The 19,341-nt window shown below is 41.1% G+C and overlaps 1 protein-coding gene across 1 annotated transcript in view; it reads left to right on the forward strand.

Annotated features, from left to right (window-relative positions):
• The window catches only part of TMEM266 (transmembrane protein 266), a 55,728-nt gene that overhangs the window by 4,825 nt on the left and 31,562 nt on the right, over nucleotides 1-19,341 (forward strand). The window contains exons 3-4 of the mRNA XM_062501103.1: nucleotides 7,741-7,895; nucleotides 11,755-11,828. Of these exons, the coding sequence (XP_062357087.1) occupies nucleotides 7,741-7,895; nucleotides 11,755-11,828 (229 nt within the window). The remainder of the gene's footprint in view (nucleotides 1-7,740; nucleotides 7,896-11,754; nucleotides 11,829-19,341) is intronic.

A 19,341-nucleotide genomic window follows, 5' to 3' on the forward strand; every position in this document is an offset into this window, starting at 1 on the left:
ACCCCAGACTAGAGATGAACGAGAGGGCAAGAAAGGAGCCTTCTGATTTAATGGTTTCGTTGTGTGCACACAAGGTTTTCCTCTACCTTGTCTTCAAGGCTACAAGGTGTTCAGGGTCCAAGCACAAATTTGACCTGGTTGCTAACTGAGGGAGCTTTTTGTTTCATCCATGGTAATGTTTCTCTTACTAAAGCTGATAATAATAGGTGATCAGGATACGTGGGTCATAACCCTTGTTGTATGCCTGGAAACTCTCAGATGGCATCGCACTAGCTACCCCTTCCACAAGAAAAGAAAAAAATGAGAAGGAAAAGGTAAAAGAAATAAAGTTATGGTCTGTCTTTAACTTGTTAGACAGACTGTATGTAAGCTGACATTCCTGTGGCTTTAATACTGGAATAAAAGTCTTACTCTGTGCAGCTTAATTGGTCTTTGCCTTTTCATATCAAATCCTCAGGGCAGTCAGTTCCTGTCTGTTGGTGTTGTTGAAGGAATTTTGTGGACAGTTTGAGCCGGTTTTGTCAAACATTTAGATGACAATGCTGATCCCTGTGCTGAGTAACAAAGAAAGGGCTGCAGATTAGAGGCACATTAAGCCTGCCCCTGATGTACACCTATAAGTAGTGAAAGGGTAATCAGGCAAGAAAAACCTTTCTGCTCTACCTGAAACTCTCAAACAAAACATAAAACGTCGTCCTGAATTTCCTGGAGAGGCTGTGGCTGCCTCAGTTTTGCATGAGCTCAATTGAGCTCAGTTTGCATGAGAAGGGTATGCCAGCCTTTCTTTAAGGAGGCTAATCACCCAGAAAGGCAAGTTAATTTTTAAATTCTAACATTACTTTAAATGCCACTCCTAGTTTCTTTTTATTTTTCTGATCAAGTATTCTGTTTTTCAAAAAAATAGTTTCTCTCTTCTGCTTTTTTTTTCTTTTGCGTCAAGTCCAATAAAAGTAATAGAGAATAGCAGAAAAACAAACATGCAGAAAGTAATAAGTGGATAAGGAAAAGCTCTCCTTCCTAGATTTTCTGTAAGTTCCAGTTAACAGGTATCAGTCACAATAAATTATAAAAAATTGACAGATAGTTGCACTACAGAGCATATTTTATTGTGTGAATATGCAGATAGACAATGAGCCTCTCTCGATGAAGATCTGTGTTTATGGGGCTTGAGAAACGAGGGGGGAGAGATGTACACCAACTTCTCAGTTATTTGTTGTATTTGTCTTAAGTTGCAGCTCTTGTGTTTTAATGTTAAACATTTTAAACAGGAAGGTGTTTTCAAATACTGTATTTTGCATCAAAAGCTGTAAAGTGTATGAGTTCACACAGTTAATGGGACTCATTTGACATTAGCTGTAAATAGTCATGCTATTGTAATTCAATAATTTATGATCTTCTGTTTATAGCCTTAAATTTGTTTGGTCACAGCTAGAAAGTACATTAAACAGTGGGAGTATCAGAAAAAAGAAAACCATAAAGAAAGAGAAAGGAAGGAAACCAAAAGTGAACAGAGATTTACAGAGATGCAGAAATTAACACAGAGAAGAGTTGTGAGCTCTTATTTTAAACTGGTTGCAAGACTTCGCTGGTGAATGTATTCACCCATCCTGGGGAAAAAAGATGTCTGTTCCTTCAATCTTCTCTGACTGTACCAAGTAGGTGCCATTATTTTGCTTTTCAGATTCATCTTTCAGATATCACTTAGATTTTTTGAGGTATTTTACTTGTGCTTTGTACAGATCTTAAGGGTGCTTTATCTAAAAGAACTTGACTAGATCAAGTTCTCACATTTCTCTAGTTTTCTGCTTTTCTTGTCTTTATCTGGTGACATAATGAAAAATAGTCCATTTTCTGAAAAGTTTTGTGCACCTCTGCAGGTCTTGGGTCTGGAATAGTGGTGAAAAATGAGGTCCAAGCCCAAGATGAAGTGCAAAGGCTTTGGAGGGTACAATTATTTCATGTAGCTAGCAAGCTCCTATTTATAGAAGTGAGTTGTAATTTAGTTTTAGAGGTCAGTCCTAGTCTGAATCCAGAAAGATGCTGCAAAATCCTAACATGAGGATGCAGTGATTGAGGCTGTGGTGCTGATCTGTTCTTTGTGTAGTACTTCATCACTGCTGCTCTCGGTGCTGTGGTCCTGCGACACAGACCTGCACTGCAGCAGAAAAGGAGCATTCAGCTCAACAGAACCTCTGAGCTCTTCAGGAGAGAAAAATAGGAGATTTTGGGCTATGTTGCATAGATGTTTGGTGATTTAGAAATTTCTGTTTCTGTACACAGCCTTTTAAGTGTTTCTCTTGGTAAATGTTATTTTCCAGAGTAGCTTATTACTCTGCTTATGCCAGTAGTTCAGTGCTGGGAGTGTGTCCTCCCATGTCTTTTATCAACTGGGGGAGAGGGCAGTACTGTAAATAAGACCATTCATTTTCTAGCTCAGCGATTTTAAGAGTTTTTCGGTTTGGAGATATGTCTGTATTTTTCCAACAGAAGTTTCTTTTCCCAGATAGTTTTTGAGGATACAAATGTAGCATCTGTAGCCCACAGATCACTGTTTGCAAAGCTCTTTATTAGAGACTGGAAATGACATAAGTCTGTTTTTTCTGGCTTGGCACTGGAATTAATTATCTAAATTGGGGAGTATATGGTTTGGGACAAAAATTGAAAAATGGATAAGCCATAGGACAAAGGAGAAATGTGGAAAAGAGGAATGTTTGTCTGGACAGGTCTGTAAAAAAAAAAAAATCAGCTAAATGCTAAGCAGCAGTGTAAAAGCAAATCAGATCTTAGGATTGCTTAGGAAAAAGCAGAGAGTAAAAGGGAGGCCATTGTTGTGCATCTCTGTGTATCCAAGCTTTGCCCACATCTTGAACACAAGCGCAGTTCTGGTCCTGTCAGAAAGGATATGGTAGATATAAAATAACTGGAAAAGAATCAAAGCAAAAGAGTGATCAAAGATGTGAGACATCTTCCAGTGGAGATTGCTGTGTAAACTGGGACCACAGTCTGGAAAAGAGAAGGTTGACTGAAATTTGATTGATGTTACAAGTCTGTGACACAGAGAGGTTAAAATAGGTTTGACACCCACACACCCCCCTCCAAATACAGTCTCTAAGGTTCATTGATGGATTAAGGCCCAGTTCCAAAGAAACAAAAGGAGTTTGCTCTTGGCACAAAGGAGAGTAGATGCCTGAAGCTACATTCTGAAGGCTGTGTGGCTGAGAGTAGCTTATCCCCATAAGGGGAGGTTGAACAAGTCTGTGGAAGAGAAATTAATGGGAGGTTACTAAGTACAACCGGAGAAAACACATGTGTCTCAGGAAGTGACCAAATGGAAAAGAGTTGGATGCTGTGAGAATGTTAAGGGGAAGGATTTATGTTTGCTGTGTTCTTAGTCATCTTGAGACATCTGCTCATGGCCACTGTTGGAGACAGATGCCAAGTCTTTGTTCAGTGTGTTCTAGTATGGCTGTTCTCATGTTTCTTGAAGGGAGCTTTTGAGACTGATGTTATATTGCACTAAAGATTTTAGCATAAAAAGGAGAATCCTAACAAGCAATTTTCTAGTTAGAGTAGTAAAAGGCCTGGTAATCACAGGAGGTCTGTGAGCAAATGGCGTGATATACACCTCTAAAGAAAGCACAAATGATCCTCGAAAGCTTCAAGTACTTCGAATAGAGCTGGGAAGCAGTCATGTAATTAATTAAGCCTATTCTAAAATCTTATCTACTGCTCCAGTTGTCTGTCTTCATGTGCAGAAGAGGCTGCCAGCATAGTTACAGAAACTGAGGGTCTGTTCTACAAAAAGCATGGGCTTTCATTGAATTACACACCTGGCTGCCATTACTGTTTATAATGCATCATGGACAAAATGTCAGCTAGGGAAAAGACTTGATCAAGCTGTAGAATAATACTGGCACAAGAATGAGTGTGTATTAACTGGCCATGGGTGAGTCTGGGGAGAAAAACAGGGGAATCTCTATTGCTGTTTGAGCAGCAGAGTTTTGCAGGAGTTTTCCAAGAAGAACCATGGGGTTTGAAAGTTTTAGGGGGAAAAAAGATGAGAGCGTTGTCAATAGTTGAAGTTCTGTAGTTACACCAAGCTTGTAGAAGTCCAGAAAAGAGGTGCAGAACTCTGTGTGTTCCTTGGAGTTAGCTGCTCCCTGCAGCCTGCTGTGAGGCTCTGCTGTCTGTGTTGGCTCAGCCAGGTTTTGTATTGTTATTTAGCCTGTCACTTCCTGAGCATGGCCTTTCTGCTCCTTCAGATAGCAATTTGGATTCCATCCATCCTTCTGTTTTCTGATCAGAACCATCTTGTGAGGTGCAAACACTCGCTGTTTAGCCAAAAGAAAGGGAGAAAAAAGACAGGGTAAGGTATAATGCAGGTTTTGGGTATTTGTTTACAAAGCCAGAAAATAGAAACAGTGGCAGCTGTTAAGAGCTTGAAAAAACTGTTTGTAGTGGTTCCTTATCAGATAAATATGTTCAACCTTTCCCAGTTTTGCCTTCTGTTCTTTTTTTTTTTTCCAAGCTGTTTATTAGTAAGAGTAACAGGATGATGACAGATTGGTTTTGCACAAAGCCATGTGTGAAAGTATCTTTAAAAAAATTTCTCCCGGTAAAATTCCACTAAATACATTTTAATGTATTGGGACAAAACTTTACAGCTCAGTGTCACCAACAATTAAAACTTTCCTGTGCTAGTACATTTATTTACTTCATCCAGGCATTGCAGGAAAGATAAATGTTACTTCTGTTTTAGAGATAAAGTAGCTGAAATACCTGACGAACTATTTGAAGTCATGCAGGAAAGTTTTCCAAAGTCACGCTTGTCTGTGAATTCAAGCAAACACAATCAGGACACCAATAGAATATGTGCTTATTCTTTGAAGAGAATAGGGGACCTTTTTACTAGCTTGTGGGGTTTTGGTGATTTTTTTTTTTTTTTTAATTTGGTTCTGGGTTTTTTGTCTGAAGTGAGGGAAAAGGTCTTTTACTTGCCTGTGGTTAGTACAAAATCTTTTCATAAGTTTATGGCCTGTGTAAGTTATATTTTAGTTTGTTGGGTTTTTTGAAAATTTTGTGTAGCTAAATTTCTAATCTGAGCTTAAAATTTTAAGTGTAGCTTTGCGGTGTCTCAGGTGAAATGGCCAGAATTGGGAAGGTAAGTTCAAACCCACAGTACTTCTTGTAGGTATTTGCTGTTCTCCAAAACCAGTTTTCTCACCTCAGTGGGTGAGCCTTTGCACATCAGAAGGGGGGAAGAGAGAGAGAGAGAGAGACTTCTCTGCTCAAACAAGTTGCAGGGTTACAGAGGTGAGATGTGTGTTAGGGTTCAGGGTGGTTTCTAACATGCAGACAGGGGCATGCAGGTGCTGATCTCTGTCCATCCACGGGCCAGTTGGTAACAAACTCACCTTGGTGCAACAAGTTAGGGTATGGAGCTGAAGGTGCTTCTCCAGTGCTTCAATTTCAAATCCTTTTGTGTCTTTGAATTCAATGTATATGTTTTATGAGTGTGGTACAGGTGGAAATGTGCACGTGAGCTGCACTTGACCTCTTAAGCTGATTGATTTTTCTATTGTAAACTGGTAGTTTCATTCAGAAGCTTTTTAGAATTGGTATTATTGAGTAATGATACTGAGCAGACAGAATAATGCCATGTTATTTAGGACTCTATACGTAATTAACAGCTTGGGTAATAATTATCATGGTTATATATGTTGTATGCCAAGTATTACAGCTGGTTTATTCTTACCGGTACATTTGGTCTATTTGAAAGTCTTGACTATGCAGAGCTTTTAGAGGCAGGAACTTGGGCCATCTACTGATGATTCTGTGCATAGGAAAAGCTGCCCTGCAATATTAAAATATTGGTATAATGGAAAAGGGAAAATAAATGTAAGCAGAGACTAGAACTGAAGCCTGTTCTGTTTAAACAGAGCCATCCCCCCCCATTTTTTTTAGAAATATCTAAAAAAACCCCAACCCTAAGCCCAAAATAGTAGTTGCATTAAAAACAAGTTACTGCTTTGAGATGATGTAAAATAAAATCCATTAAAAGATCAAGTTGGCAAAAAGGCCCTATCCAAATGCCTCTTTCTGCCTTATGTTTTAACACAGCCGATTTGAAATCTCATGCATTCTGTATTCAGGCTGGAGCCATAACATTGTTTAACCTAAGGGCAAGTTGCTGATAGTAACACTTGTCAAATCTTCTCTGAAGCTTTGAGAGTCAATTGAGGAGGTCTTTTGCAGTCAGGCAATCAGGCAATCTGACTACAAGTGCTGTTGATATGCTTAATTCTGAGAAGCTGCTCAAAAGTGTCAGTCTCTGAGCACTGCTTGGCATCACTTTCACCCTCGTTTGTGAGTATGTCAGAGAACATTTTGTAATGTTTTCCCAAGTGTTTGATTATAGTGTGAGTTAGTGAGTCTAGAGCTGTTTATTAGGAATTGATTAGCATCACCATATCTTCTTGTACACCACTGCTTTCTGTGGAGTGATATTTTAGTCGGACAGTGGGGTTTACTGCACCGCACTTGCAGCTTTTTAAACCCTGGTTAATAAATCATGTTGGCTTTTCATTACCTAACGTGTATTTACAGTGCTTTGAAAATCTGAAATGTCTGGTAACCATCTCATCCGAACTTTCTGAGGTGAGCCAGTACAGGAACCTTGCAGAGCATTGTGATGAGAAATTATGTGATATTGCATCAAAGTGATTCTGAGAGGGGGGATTTAGGAGATGAACAGTATCAGGATGGGCTTTATACTTCTGGAGTTCATGCTACTGTTATTCCTATTACCAATACTCCTAAAAGAAAAAAAAATATTTTTAGCAACCCTCTTGTAAAAGTATATCTGCATTAGCACAACACTAGTGCAACATTTACTGCTTCATCAGCTTCCCTCCAAAGTTCTGGTTCTCAGAACTCAGCCTCCTTACAGGTTCCTGTATCCTGCCTAATCCTTTTTTTTCCTCTGAAGAAGGGTGACCTCATCCAAAGCAGGTTTGGGAGCAGTCCCTGGTGCATGCTGTCCCCCAGATTCTGGCAAGGTAATTCTTGGGCTGATCCACAAACAGATTAATGAGAGTTGGACAAATAGCCAAGGAGAGAGCCTTGGCCAGAGGCTTGACACTTCGCCAAGCTGTGTACCTTTGCTACTATAAAGTGTAGCTGTGTAGTCACTTAGCTGCTGCTTTGGTGTTCTCCAGATTCCTGTTCTTTTCCATGTCATGGACTGGTTGTTGCAGCCTACATTTGGCAGTCCTTGTCAGATCTGTCTCATAGTAGAGCAGGGATAAAGGTGCATGACCAGAAAATTCAGAAGCAGAGAAATTATTTTTAAAAAGTCATTAGCTTTTAACTAGCAGAGTCCTGCTGTGCCTTGGTACTCACTGATAAATGAATGCAGCATGTGTGTCAAGATAAGAGCACATGACCTGTGAGACAAGAGGAAAGCAGAAAGGTGTGTGTGGTGTTTGGGGCTGCATGATTCAGTGCACTGAAGGTACTTGGACTCCTGTACACTCCAGAGCTGGGAGATCCCTGGCTGAAGGGTTTTCTTACATTTCTCATGGTAAAGAAACCAGTGAACGTGAACTTTGCAAAGGCTTTGTGCATTATTGCTGAGTGTCTCAGCAGAACTTACAATTTTGAGCTCACTGCTCTTCAGCTCTTTTCCTTTTTCACTTCTTTTTTTCTTTTCTTGTTTTCCCCTTAATTTTATTTCCTTAGATCTAACTGGCTAAAACCGTGCTGTGGGAGACGAGCAGCTGTGTGGCAGGTATTTTTGCTCAGTGCAAGTCTCAACAGTTTCCTGGTAGCCTGTGTAGTATTGGTGGTGATTCTTCTGACTCTGGAACTCCTAATAGATATAAAGCTTCTCCAGTGTGAGTAGGAGGATTTTTTTTTCTTTTAAATTTATTTTATTTTATTTTATTTTGATGAAATAAAGGCTTAACTTGCTGGGAGGTTTCTGAAGGGGGAGGGATGTTGGGGATGTTTTTTCCCTACCATTTAAATTATTACTAGGCTAGGTAAGAAATGTGTTCTTGTGGAACCCTGGTATAGTGAAGTCAGTCTCTTCTTAGTCATTCTGATCAAAGCTAGGTCAAATAACAAAGTCAGTACAGGACAAATTTTCAAAGGATACAAGAAGATGGTACATGCAAAGATTCACGTGTGTTGTCATTAGTACTTGAAAAGCTCTGTCCTTTACAGACTTATTACATACGTACAGGAAAAAAATCTGTGCACCGTTAATTTGATACCCATCACATGGGGATAGACAAAAGGAATGAACATACAAAAATAAATAGGGTGCTTGGTGTTAACCTTATTAATTTACTTCTGCTTGAGTGGATAGAGATTGAAATTATAGCCTTCTAGCTTGTAATGCTCTGAAATGAGACAGATTTTCATTCTACTTTGCTAACACACTGTGAGTCAGTTAATGGCTTAAATGGAGTTTTGCTTTATCTGAATTCACTCTACACAGGTTCCACAATGGAAATTTTAATGCTGCTGGTTTGCTTCTTAATTCATCTTTCCCCCCCCACTCTTCTTTTCTTGCATTCCACCCTTTTTTTTCTTTCTTTTTTCTTTTATGATACAAAGTTGACATGAGCACAGACACCACCTACATTTTCCCCTAAGCTAAATGTTGAGGAGCAGCCTCTGGTATGTCCATGCACTGTCAGATGTGTTGAAATGGCAGCTGGAGTTCAGCCAATCCCATAAATTCAAGAGTGCACAGAGGAGTGTCTGGTGTCTCCTGTGGCAGCTTTAAACTGAGCAAACAAAATTTTTATTCTGTTGAATAAATGAAAATAAATGAGCAAATAAAATTTTTATTCTGTTGAACATTGCGATTTCTCAATTGACAGTAGTGGGCTAAAGATTCAGGTATTGCAGTTGTGTTAAGATGACTTTAAGGGACTTCACTGATAATTGCAGACACTTGTTAAACTCTGTAAGGTGAATAAATTGCTGTGTGTCATTGCATGGTGATGCTCCCCATTTCCACCCATGTGTCCATTCTGCACACCCTGCCAGGGCATGGCTGCTCTGTTACAGCTGCTACTTTCTCTGCTCTCTGGTCACTCACCATTTTTGGATGAGAAAGCCCAGGATTTGGACAAGTCTGCCACTTCCACAAAAGTAAGGAATGCAAATTGTGGGTATAAGGCCTTATTGAGGAAGAAGCTTTCCAACAGTATTTATTGAGGTGTCACGTCTTTCTGTTTGTGTAGAGAATTTGCACTTCCTGTAGAGACAGAGGGTTTTAAAGACTGTTGATTTCTCTGAGTTTTAACAGTTTTGGTTACTCTCCTCTGGAAGCAGCTATTTTCTCACCATTATTTTCTGAAGACCCTTTTAAAGAAAGCTTTACTTTAGGAATCATTGCTCCCCCGTGTGTCTGGTGCATATGAAGCTGCTGAAAGCTCTGCAGCTTACACCTTGTGCACGACCTGCAGGTGTTGGGTGCAGCCAGGTGACTTCACTGTTCAGAGGTGGCCCCTGCTGAATGCATTTGCTTAGGACCCTTTCCACTTGTGTCACTGATTTACATTTTAACTAATGAATCTTGCCATGAGCCTTTTTGCCTTGGCCAAGTTTGAATACCTTCTGTCCTTTTTTAATTCAGATAAAGGCTGTCTCGGTGAGGCTGATTTAAGTTTTCCACTTGTGCCTTGTAGGGGATATGTGTCACTTATATTGAGGTTTTGAAAAGTCATTAGCCCATAACTATGTTTATCAAAAACATAATTGCAGTTTTAAAGGGTTCCTTATTCTTTATAAAGAATAGGAAAGCATTACAGCACATCACTGCCACTTCTGTCCATAATAACAATTGCTAATCCATGCTGTAGACTGTAATTACTTAGGAAACCTCCCTTTATTAGAAGAAAACCAAACCAACCAACTACTAAGGAAAAAGAAAAAAAAATCCACAACAAAAGAAACCTGGTGTTTTCTTTAGCTGTGACATTTTTGGAGTAGTTTTTCTCTTCTGCTTTCAGTGTAGTCTTTGGTTGCATGATGCACTTCTCCCACAGACAAGGCTGTTGGTTTCATAGGTGGACGCCACATTTGTAAACTGTAGGATACACACATGAAAAGGTCAGAGACATTTTAGGGGATTTTAGCACAAAGCATATTCATACCAGGATTAGAGACCCCAGAAAGCAAGGGACATACAATGGGAGGTCTTTTGTTTTAGGTCTCTGTTCTGTAATCAGGTTTTAAAATTCTCTCTTCAGAGTTCCTCACATGCAGTAACAAAATAACATCTTGATACATTGTTCTGCAAAAGCAGAAATAGATGAGCATTAACACACTTGTGCTTCATTTGGAAAAAAAAAAAAAAAAAAAGGAAAAGTCGTGGTAGGTTCCAGTGCCTCAGAAATACAGACCGTATGCTCTATCCATTCCTCATCCTCAGCAGTTTTGGGGAAATGCTGTTAACACTGCTCTCGTTCTGCAGTGAGCTGCAGCAGGTGCACGTGTGGAAGGCAGCAGCTGGAGCTCAGCTTGCACTGGTGGGCAGTGGGAGCTGTGCCCTGGCTCTCACACACACAGAGCCTGCAGTGTGCGTCTGCCAGGAGATCAGCAACAGCATCCCCTGGGAACAGTGAGAGCTCGGCAGGATGAATTCCATCCCAAATTGCTGGCTGCTCTGTCTCTCCGTGTCACTGGGGGGCAGCGGCAGCCCTGTGTGCATCCGGAGGGTTTCCCGTTCCTCAGGCTGCCCGATACACAAAGTGCCTTAGGAAGCCTCATTAGCTTCTGTTCTGTCCATTTCATGTTTCGTCTTTAAGAGGTTCTTCTGCTGCTGCACAGCAAAGCTCACATCAAGCCCCAAAAGAGCTGCAGCAGTGGGAGTTCCAGTGGCCGGGCATACTCAGTTTTATTTTCTTCCTACATCCTTCTCCTCTCCTTCCCATGTTACTCAATTCTGATTTTAAAATTAAATTCTTTATTCAGTGTGTGCCCTGTATGTTCCTGGGATGTGGTTAAGTCTGCCACAGCCCTGCACTCTATGCACACAGCTACTGCTTGCCTTACACAGTCATTGTTTGATACTGCAGGACTGCACAGACTGCTCTGCCCTGGCTGCTGTGGAGATGGTAGACTCACAAATTCCCTGCAGGAAGGAGCAAATGTTTGCTCTTCATTCCAATTAGCCCAAACTCGGGAGCATGTGGGGGTAGGAATCACTAGCAGTTCAGTTAGTAGACCCTGCCAACTTTCTGCGTTTTTCTGTCAGCATGGAATGGATTTCAAAGCCCATTTTGAGCCCTACTTTTTAGGCACCTGTTCCAGACAAATACTGATCCTCTGAACTGAATTGTCAAAGACTGAGCACAAGGAATAATGTGGGGATTCTGTTTCCTTTCTGAGTCCTAGATCTGGGTTTTTAGATACGCAGGAGTTAGTCACACAGCTCATGGGATGAGAGCACGAGGCAGTGGCAGAGCATCAGAGCCCTGAGCTGTGTCTGCCATTGCTTGGCAGCAGGATCTGTTCAGGCTCCAGTGCAGAGCTGCTAATGTGGTGAATGAGGGTGAGTAGCTGGGAGGGCTGGAGTTCCATGTCCAATGCATCCCATCCTCTCTCTGGTACTTCCATTGCAAGGTCTAAGCAAGCAAGCTTTACCATGTGTAGCTTGTGGCAGTACTAATTATGCTAAACCTAAGTTACACTCTGCTGCTATAATGACCCTTCATTGTATTATGTTAATTGCAGTTTCAAGTGCTTCCCAGTTTGCAGGAGTAATTCACTGGATCAGCCTAGTCATCCTCTCTGTTTTCTTTTCAGAGGTATGTATAACCAAAGTCTTTCTCCACATACAGAACTGCAAAGTATTATGTTGTCACTGGAATTAGGAAGAGTTTTACAGTAGTTTGAAAGTAAATAATGTAGCACAGTGTATTTTAAGGAAAAACAAGCGAACATGTATTGTTGCTGCTTCTACTTAGCAAACAAAAAAAACCGTTATTTAGATTAGCATTGTGTGTCAGTTGCTTAGAATTGGTAAGGAAACATGGAAGGGAAGATACTGCCTTACAAATTATAATTGGAAAGCTGCAGGAAGAAATAATCACCTCTGAATCTACAGGCATTGGACAGGGTGTTGATCAGTTGGATCAGTTTGTTATCAGTGTCACTGGGTATAAGTACAGGATTAAGATGAAGATTTGTTCTTCAAGAATAAAGATCCATGGGAGTTTTGTACAAAAAGATCTGTTTTGAGAATGGAGTTACCTCTTCTCACAATTTATTAAGGGGCTTTATATATTCCAGGTTACTTCATATAGAATTAGTCAGAGAATGTAACAAATGGTGAATTTCTTTGCCAAAATGTTTATGAATGTATGTACTGGAAAAGGCTCTAGTCATGATGTAACAAATTACCAAACTGGGATAATCTGCCTTTCTGAGCTTTCAGCTTTGTTCCAGAAAGAAGCCATTGGTATTGAGACATTCAGACTGCTCCTGAAATATTCCAAAATGCCTTTATTGCTATTTTTCAGCTTGTCATATGTTACATGTCACAAAAACAAATTTTATGTTTGTTAAGTTGGAAGACAGCTTGGACTTGAATGTTTTAAAATATTTTTTCTGGTTCCATAGGAGAAAATATAATCCAGAGAGGTTTGTTAATGACTTCATCCTATAGGAAATTTAAATAGTTACAAAGTGAAGGTTACAAGAAAACAATCATCAAAAAACAAAGCTGTGATATCTGCAAACAATTTATTGATTCACTTGTATTGAATTAATACTCATCATACATGATCGATAATTTCCATGGTGCCCCTAATGAAATCCACATATAATTTTGTATTTCTCAACAGGGTTTTTAGCTGCTGTTGTCAGTGGGTGCTTTCTGAAAGGATTGTGTGATCGCAGGCAGGGATCTCACACTGCTCTACATCTCAGCCTTCTGCTGCCTTCACACAATCAGGTCCCATTACTGGCCCCATCCTCTGACAGTGGTGCTGAGCTGTAGGTTACATGGAAGATGACTGAAAAAATTTCTCAACAATTAAATGAATTTGCAGTCCTTCCTTTGTGAATTGCACATCCTAATTCCCAGAGGCTCAGGTTTGCTAGATGGTGTCCATTCCCTTTAAGAAAATACTTCCCCCTCCAGAGTCTTTCCTCAGTGGGGATTAGCACCCTGGAGCTCCCTGTAATGCTGAGCTTCCCAGCAGGATCAGCCTGTAAGTGCTGCTAGTAGCATGGCTGTAGCACCACACTCACCTGGCCCCTTCCCTTTCTGGAGCTGCTTTCACCAAAAGTCTCTCCTGTGCTGCTCAGTTCCCTGCTGCTGGGCTGCAGCCTGCACCTGTGTTTTCATTCCCTTGCACCGCCAGACTCTGCTCACAGCTGGGGCAGTGCTTTGCCCTGTGTCCCTCCCTGAGTGCCCAGCTGTTGTTGGGCTGTTTGTGGCACTGCAGATGCATCATCAGGCCAGGGCTCAGCTAGCTCAAGGAAGGGATTGGTCCTTTCACTTCTACTGAGACAGGATGAACTGCTTCAGAAGTATTTTGCAGGAAAAGTGTAACAGAAGTGTTTCACAGAGCTGAAACAGGTTCCTTGACTCACCATCCTCATTTTGGAACTGTGTTGGCTTTTCTCTCTTTATTGGATATTTGGAACTACTTTGTCTACTTGCTGTTCTCATTTATTATAAGCTTATCACTCACTTCATTATCTACTGCTGTCTTCTGAAGTAGCTTTCTTCAAATAGCTATTTGATTATGTTTGAATTTAGATCAGAGATAAATGAGGCCACAAGACAACCATGTGACGTGCACAGACCGGGGAAGATTTTTGGATGTGGATTCATTAGGTAGCTCAGAGACAGAGATGGCTCCACAGAGCAGCTGGATGTGCTTCAGAGACCACCAGTCTAGGAAAGAGTTCAGGTGTACCTTTCCTGCTGGCTTTGCTGGGGTTGAGTTTTATGCCAGGTTGAGTTCATGTTGAATTGTGTCTTAAGAGAGGAAAAACAGAGGGTGTAATTTTCTGTCATCCAAACAATTTCTTTTCCCAAGAGGTTACAAAATACTGCAAAAATTGCAAATGGATTTTTTTTCATCCATCTTAATTTTATTTACTCCTTTGATCCCTTCATGGGATTTTTTTCCCTCTGATTACCATACCATGAGTCAGCTTTGGGATCATTTGTTGAGAAGGTGATGTGTTACAGTGAGACTCTGCAGTCTGTGGCTGTCCATGCCAGGATGATATTCCAGAGATGAGCAGGTTTAATTAGGTTACCTGTATATAACAGCAGCTGCTGAGGATTGAGGAGTCCTTCAGCCATTGTGTTTTGACTCAAAGCAAGGATTCAAGGTTTCTAGTGTTCAAAAAGAGTTCTTTCCGTAGCAAGGACCCTGTTGTAAGTTTGGATGTTTACTGTATATTCTGTAATTTGGTTCCCATTAGTTGTAAATATGGGTCCACAATTCTTCAGAAAGGCCTCATCTTGAAGAACAAAGAAAGTTATGCAAGACTTGGTAAGACCCATAAAACTTTTCAGCACAAAATGTGAATGTTTTGGAAGAATACAATTCTTGATTAAAGGTGGTGCTCTGAAAGCATTGCAAGTAATTGCAGTGGGGTTGAAGTTGAACAGGCATTGGCTTTCTGCTTGGTTAAAATGAGGGAGCTAAATATGCCAGCAGCTGGCAAATGCCACCAGAGCAGCTGCCAGCAGAGCTGAGTGGCTGTTCTCACAGCATTTTCCTGCTTTCACTAGGCTTGTCTTACAGCCACAAGCCTTAAAGGCGCTTTGGTCATTTTTTGCTCTCTGTCACTGCCTGTGACTTTCCAGCATTAAAATATCCATATTCAAGTGAAGTACACGTCAGCTTTGTCAAGTATTTGAACAGGATTTACTAGTGTGATGATTGTGTATGTTTGTCTCTGTTTACATACATCACTATGATTTGTCTGTGCATCAAATATTACCCAGACGTTCAGACAGAAGAGAAGAGAGATGCACTGGGGGACATCCCAGTATTAACAGCAAGGGGTTGCACCCTCTCAAGAGGGCAAATTCAGCCTTGGTGTTAGTTGGCTGAGAAAAGGAAGATGGGGAATGTCCCAGAGTTCTGGTAAGTGGATTGAAGTCTGCTCTTAACAGTTCTATCCCGTTGCCACAAGTCTGTGGTTCTGTGGCTGTTGTTCACTTCAGCTTTTCACTAGGACTGATGAGGCTGTGTGCAAGAATGGAGTTCTTGATATTAGCTGTTTGCATTGTGTGTGCTTCAGTGAGCTCAGCACGCAGGCATTCTGCTGGAGGGAAGCACTTGAGGCTTTCCCTGGGAGAAACAAAGTCTGGTGTGCTCAAAGCACTAAATCACAGCTTTCCTCCAGCATCTGTGTCCACAAAATGAGCTCTCAAATTGAGTAGAGCAAGTCTGGGCTCCCAGCTGAGAAACAACCTGTTTCATGAGCTATGGGTTACAGGAGGAAAAACTCCCAAGGCTTTCTTCATCCTATGTGTTTAAAGGAATTGTTTGCAGTAACCTGCCACTTTTCTGCTTGTTAATAGCAGCCCTTGAAAGGACTAAAACCTCCAAAGGGAGACTCTGCTGTTAAGGTTCTGTTAAAAAGGAAAAGCATTCTTAATGGCAAAACTAAGTAAAACTGTATTTCTCTAAATAAATTCATAATTTATGTTAGAGAAACTCAGTTACGTTACTTTTGTTATGTTATTTGTGAACTTCAAAGAGCTGAGAGCCAAGATGATAATCTGTTAATCTTCCATAAGATGTGGTTTCTCTTCTGTGTGTTTACTTTTATTCCATGTAGACACAACTTTTCTCATGATGCATAAATGCACTTGCATTGCTGTATGGTTTTGTTTTTATAATGGATTGAGTAGTGAGGTCTAGGAACAAAGATACAGATTTTATACATAATATGATTTATAAAGGTAAATTTAGGCTTCTTTTATTTTGCTAATGTGCATAAAATTCCTTTACTGAGCAAATTTCTGGCTTCACAAAGAAATAGTTACCGTGGAAAATGGCTCTGTAAAGTTCTGGGAATCTAGTTTGACATCTGCTTGAAATGCCAGTGTGCCCATTTAATTTCTGATAGTACACCTGACTTGCAGTGTGTTCTGACAGTGCTTCATCTGTGCTTTCAGCTCTTGGTAGTGGCAGTGCAGCACCTCCTGCAGCACGTCTCACAGAGAAGTGTCAGTGCTTGTGTGACCATGCCCAGAGGGAACTTGTGATGCAGGGCTGCCCAAGCCCAGTTCCCTGGCCACTCTGCATGTTTGGTAGTCTCTGGTGAGCCATTCCCATGCTTGAAAAGCTCTTTCAAATCTATACAGAATTGTTAGTTGAAAACTCTTTGGTTTTCACCATATGCTAAGAATTAAGACGGTGAGAGTATTGGGAGAGCATAAGAAGAAATAGAAGTGCAAAGTCTGTGCAAAGGTGCATTTGGGTATGTCCTGGTAGTGTTAGTGAGAGAACGCTCTGTTTTAGTCTGTTCATGGCACCAGGCCTGGGCAGTGAATGATTTCTGTGGCACCATGTGCTGGTGGAGCCCCAGCAGTACCAGTGTGCAGGGCATGGGGATGGGTTGTACTGGGTAATGGTGACGTGGAGGTCTGTAGTTTGAGAGCTTTGGTTGAAGAGAAGCTGTGTGAGAGGAGTGCCTGTGCCCTGGAAACAGAAGGATGTGTTGGTTTAAGCATGCCAGCACATTCCTCCAGGCTGTGGTGGCCTGGGCACAGCGTGTGCTAGGACAGCTCGTGCAGGAGCTCAGTACAGGCACACCAGGAGAGGGTGAAAGAGGATTCTTCTGAGGACAGGTGAGCTGAGGCCTGTCTGGGGTGACCCTCATGAGAGGGGTTATAAATTGCAGATTGGGTACAAGGTGTTCTGGGAGAGCTTTCAATAAATATTTGGTCTTATGAGATATGTTCAGAAGGCAAAAACTTAATCTACAGGGGTTGTGGAGCCTCTGTAACAGATAGATTAGTTCTGTGGCGGAGGGAGGGCTTTTTTAAGGACATCCTTTCCAGCATCCTCCATCGTGTCTACTCCTGCCCAATCACTACCCCATCTCCGAGTGCAGAGTTGTTCTCCTTTGCCTCATGCTGCTGGGCCAGCTTCACCTCCTGTGCTACCTCCTGGTGATTCCATCACTCTATGGAGGGATTGACACAGTGACTCACTGAGTACTAAATTGTATATTAACTGTGCAAGCAGAAAAGTACTTAAAATTACCTAATGAACCTCATGGGCAGTCAGCTGACAAATGCAGATTGTGGGAATTCACACAGCTGGCTCAGCAGAGGACTTGGCCAAAGTTCCCTATAAAATTAAAGAGAGAGCCTGCAGCATCACGCAGTTCATCATAAACTTCACTGCAGACACTTCATGTCGTGCAAACAATTGTGTGTCACCAGGAGACTTTGTCAGTTTTGAAATTGTATTTCTGTCTGAAAAATGGTTTAAAATTTTACCTGGGTTCACTTCAGCTTAAAGAAGTTAACCAAACTGTTCAGTCATTTGCCTTTCAGTAGTGCACTGAACAGACTTTTATGTAATAAATTAGCTTTTAGCAGAAGAAAAATATTTCTGATATAACTAAAAATATATATGTGTTTATGACTTTATAAATAAAATATTTCCAGTCAAAAAAAAATTAAAGCTTTCTTTTTCAAGTACAAAAAACCAAGCTGTCAGTACTTTCCTTTAACAGGAAAATGCTCACCCTGATACTTAATTTCTGTTTTCAAATGTGTATTCAAAAATGCAGAATGCCTGTGGTGTAATGCAAAACTATGTGTGTGCATTTGCTACATGCCTGCATGTAGCAGGTAGGAAACATTGGTAGGAAACAGCAATGCTACTTCAGTTTTTCCCTTTTTCTTGTAGATTCTTGTACTTAGAAATGGCAGAGTTGTGACTAATACTGGTTTTGTCTGTGATGAATATTTTACAGTGGCAATTCTCTTTCAGTTCATATGCATTTTTCAGTTTGGTCCTTGAACAGTAGGTAGGAAGTTCCCTGGATTATTAATTTCTGTCTCTGTGTGTTTTTCAGATTCTGAAACAGGTCCTCGTTTTCAAAGTTCTGTACAGAGACAATATACAATCAAATGCAACGTAGATGTATTTGTTTGAAACGTATTTTTGATTGCTTTGGAAGAAACACTAAAATGTTACATATTAAATTACCAGTGCTTTCATTTGCAGTCAAAGTATTCATTGTACTGAGCAATCAAGAAGGTGCCCAGTACCCAGTCCAAATGTCTTTGGTTCCAGCTGTTGTGGGTGAGAGCTGTGGCAGCAGCACTGGATGTTCTCTGTGCCATGGACACACAGAGGCACAGTGAGCACAGCCAGGGCAGGTTTGGGGCTGTGCTGGCCCAGAGGCCCTCGGTGGCCAGGCTGGGTCTCACTGATGTCACCAAGGACAGACAGCCTTGCCTGGCTCTTAGCACTTCAGTGCTGATGGGGTTCTTTAAGAGTGGCAGTGCTGATGCACAGCTCGAAGAGCTTCCATATACATCAATTCTTCTGTAAGCTTACTACCCCCAGGTGTGTTCAGCTGGTTCTGGGTGCACCTCTGGGATGGGAGGAGCTGGCTTACCCCACCCTTGCATTCTCCTTCCTGCAGTTTCTGCTGAAGCTGCTCACCTGGGCATGTTTTACTACACCGACACCCAATCCTGCATTAAACATCTGTCAAGTGAACTTCCAGTCACTGGCCTTGTGCTGATTTACAGCAGCAGAGTGGCAATGAAAACATTTGTGTTAGCTTCCAGCCCTTGGAACTGCTCACACCCATTAATGTGGCAGTAGCAGTCTGATTTAAACACTGCAGTTGGGAATTTTAAAGGAAGGAAGGAAAATCCTACCTTCCATTCCTTCACCAGTCCATGTTTAATCATTTTTAGGGTTGTGAGGCGGTGTTTCAATTTTCTTTGTGCAAATATGCCTCATTTCAGTGAAAATTCCTTTGTGCACAGCTATCCAAAGGAAGGAAGATGTTCACCCTCAGTTTTTCTGTAAAGGTCTTAAGTGCTCAAGTATCCTGTATTAGTTGCTCACTGACCTGGCACTTCATAAATGCTGCCCAAGCATAGCAGAGCATGGGCAGTGCTCTCAGCAGGGTGACTGTAGGAAAGGTGCTGCCCCGAGCTTTATTCCTATAAATATAAATATAAATATAAATATAAATATAAATATAAATATAAATATAAATAGGCTCTGCTTGTCCTCATGTGTTTCCCCATGGCTGCTGCTGTGGAACCTGTGTGGACCCAGGTAAGTGATCCAGCTGAACTGA

Source organism: Cinclus cinclus, chromosome 13 (assembly GCF_963662255.1).
Source record: "Cinclus cinclus chromosome 13, bCinCin1.1, whole genome shotgun sequence".
NCBI lineage: Eukaryota > Metazoa > Chordata > Aves > Passeriformes > Cinclidae > Cinclus > Cinclus cinclus.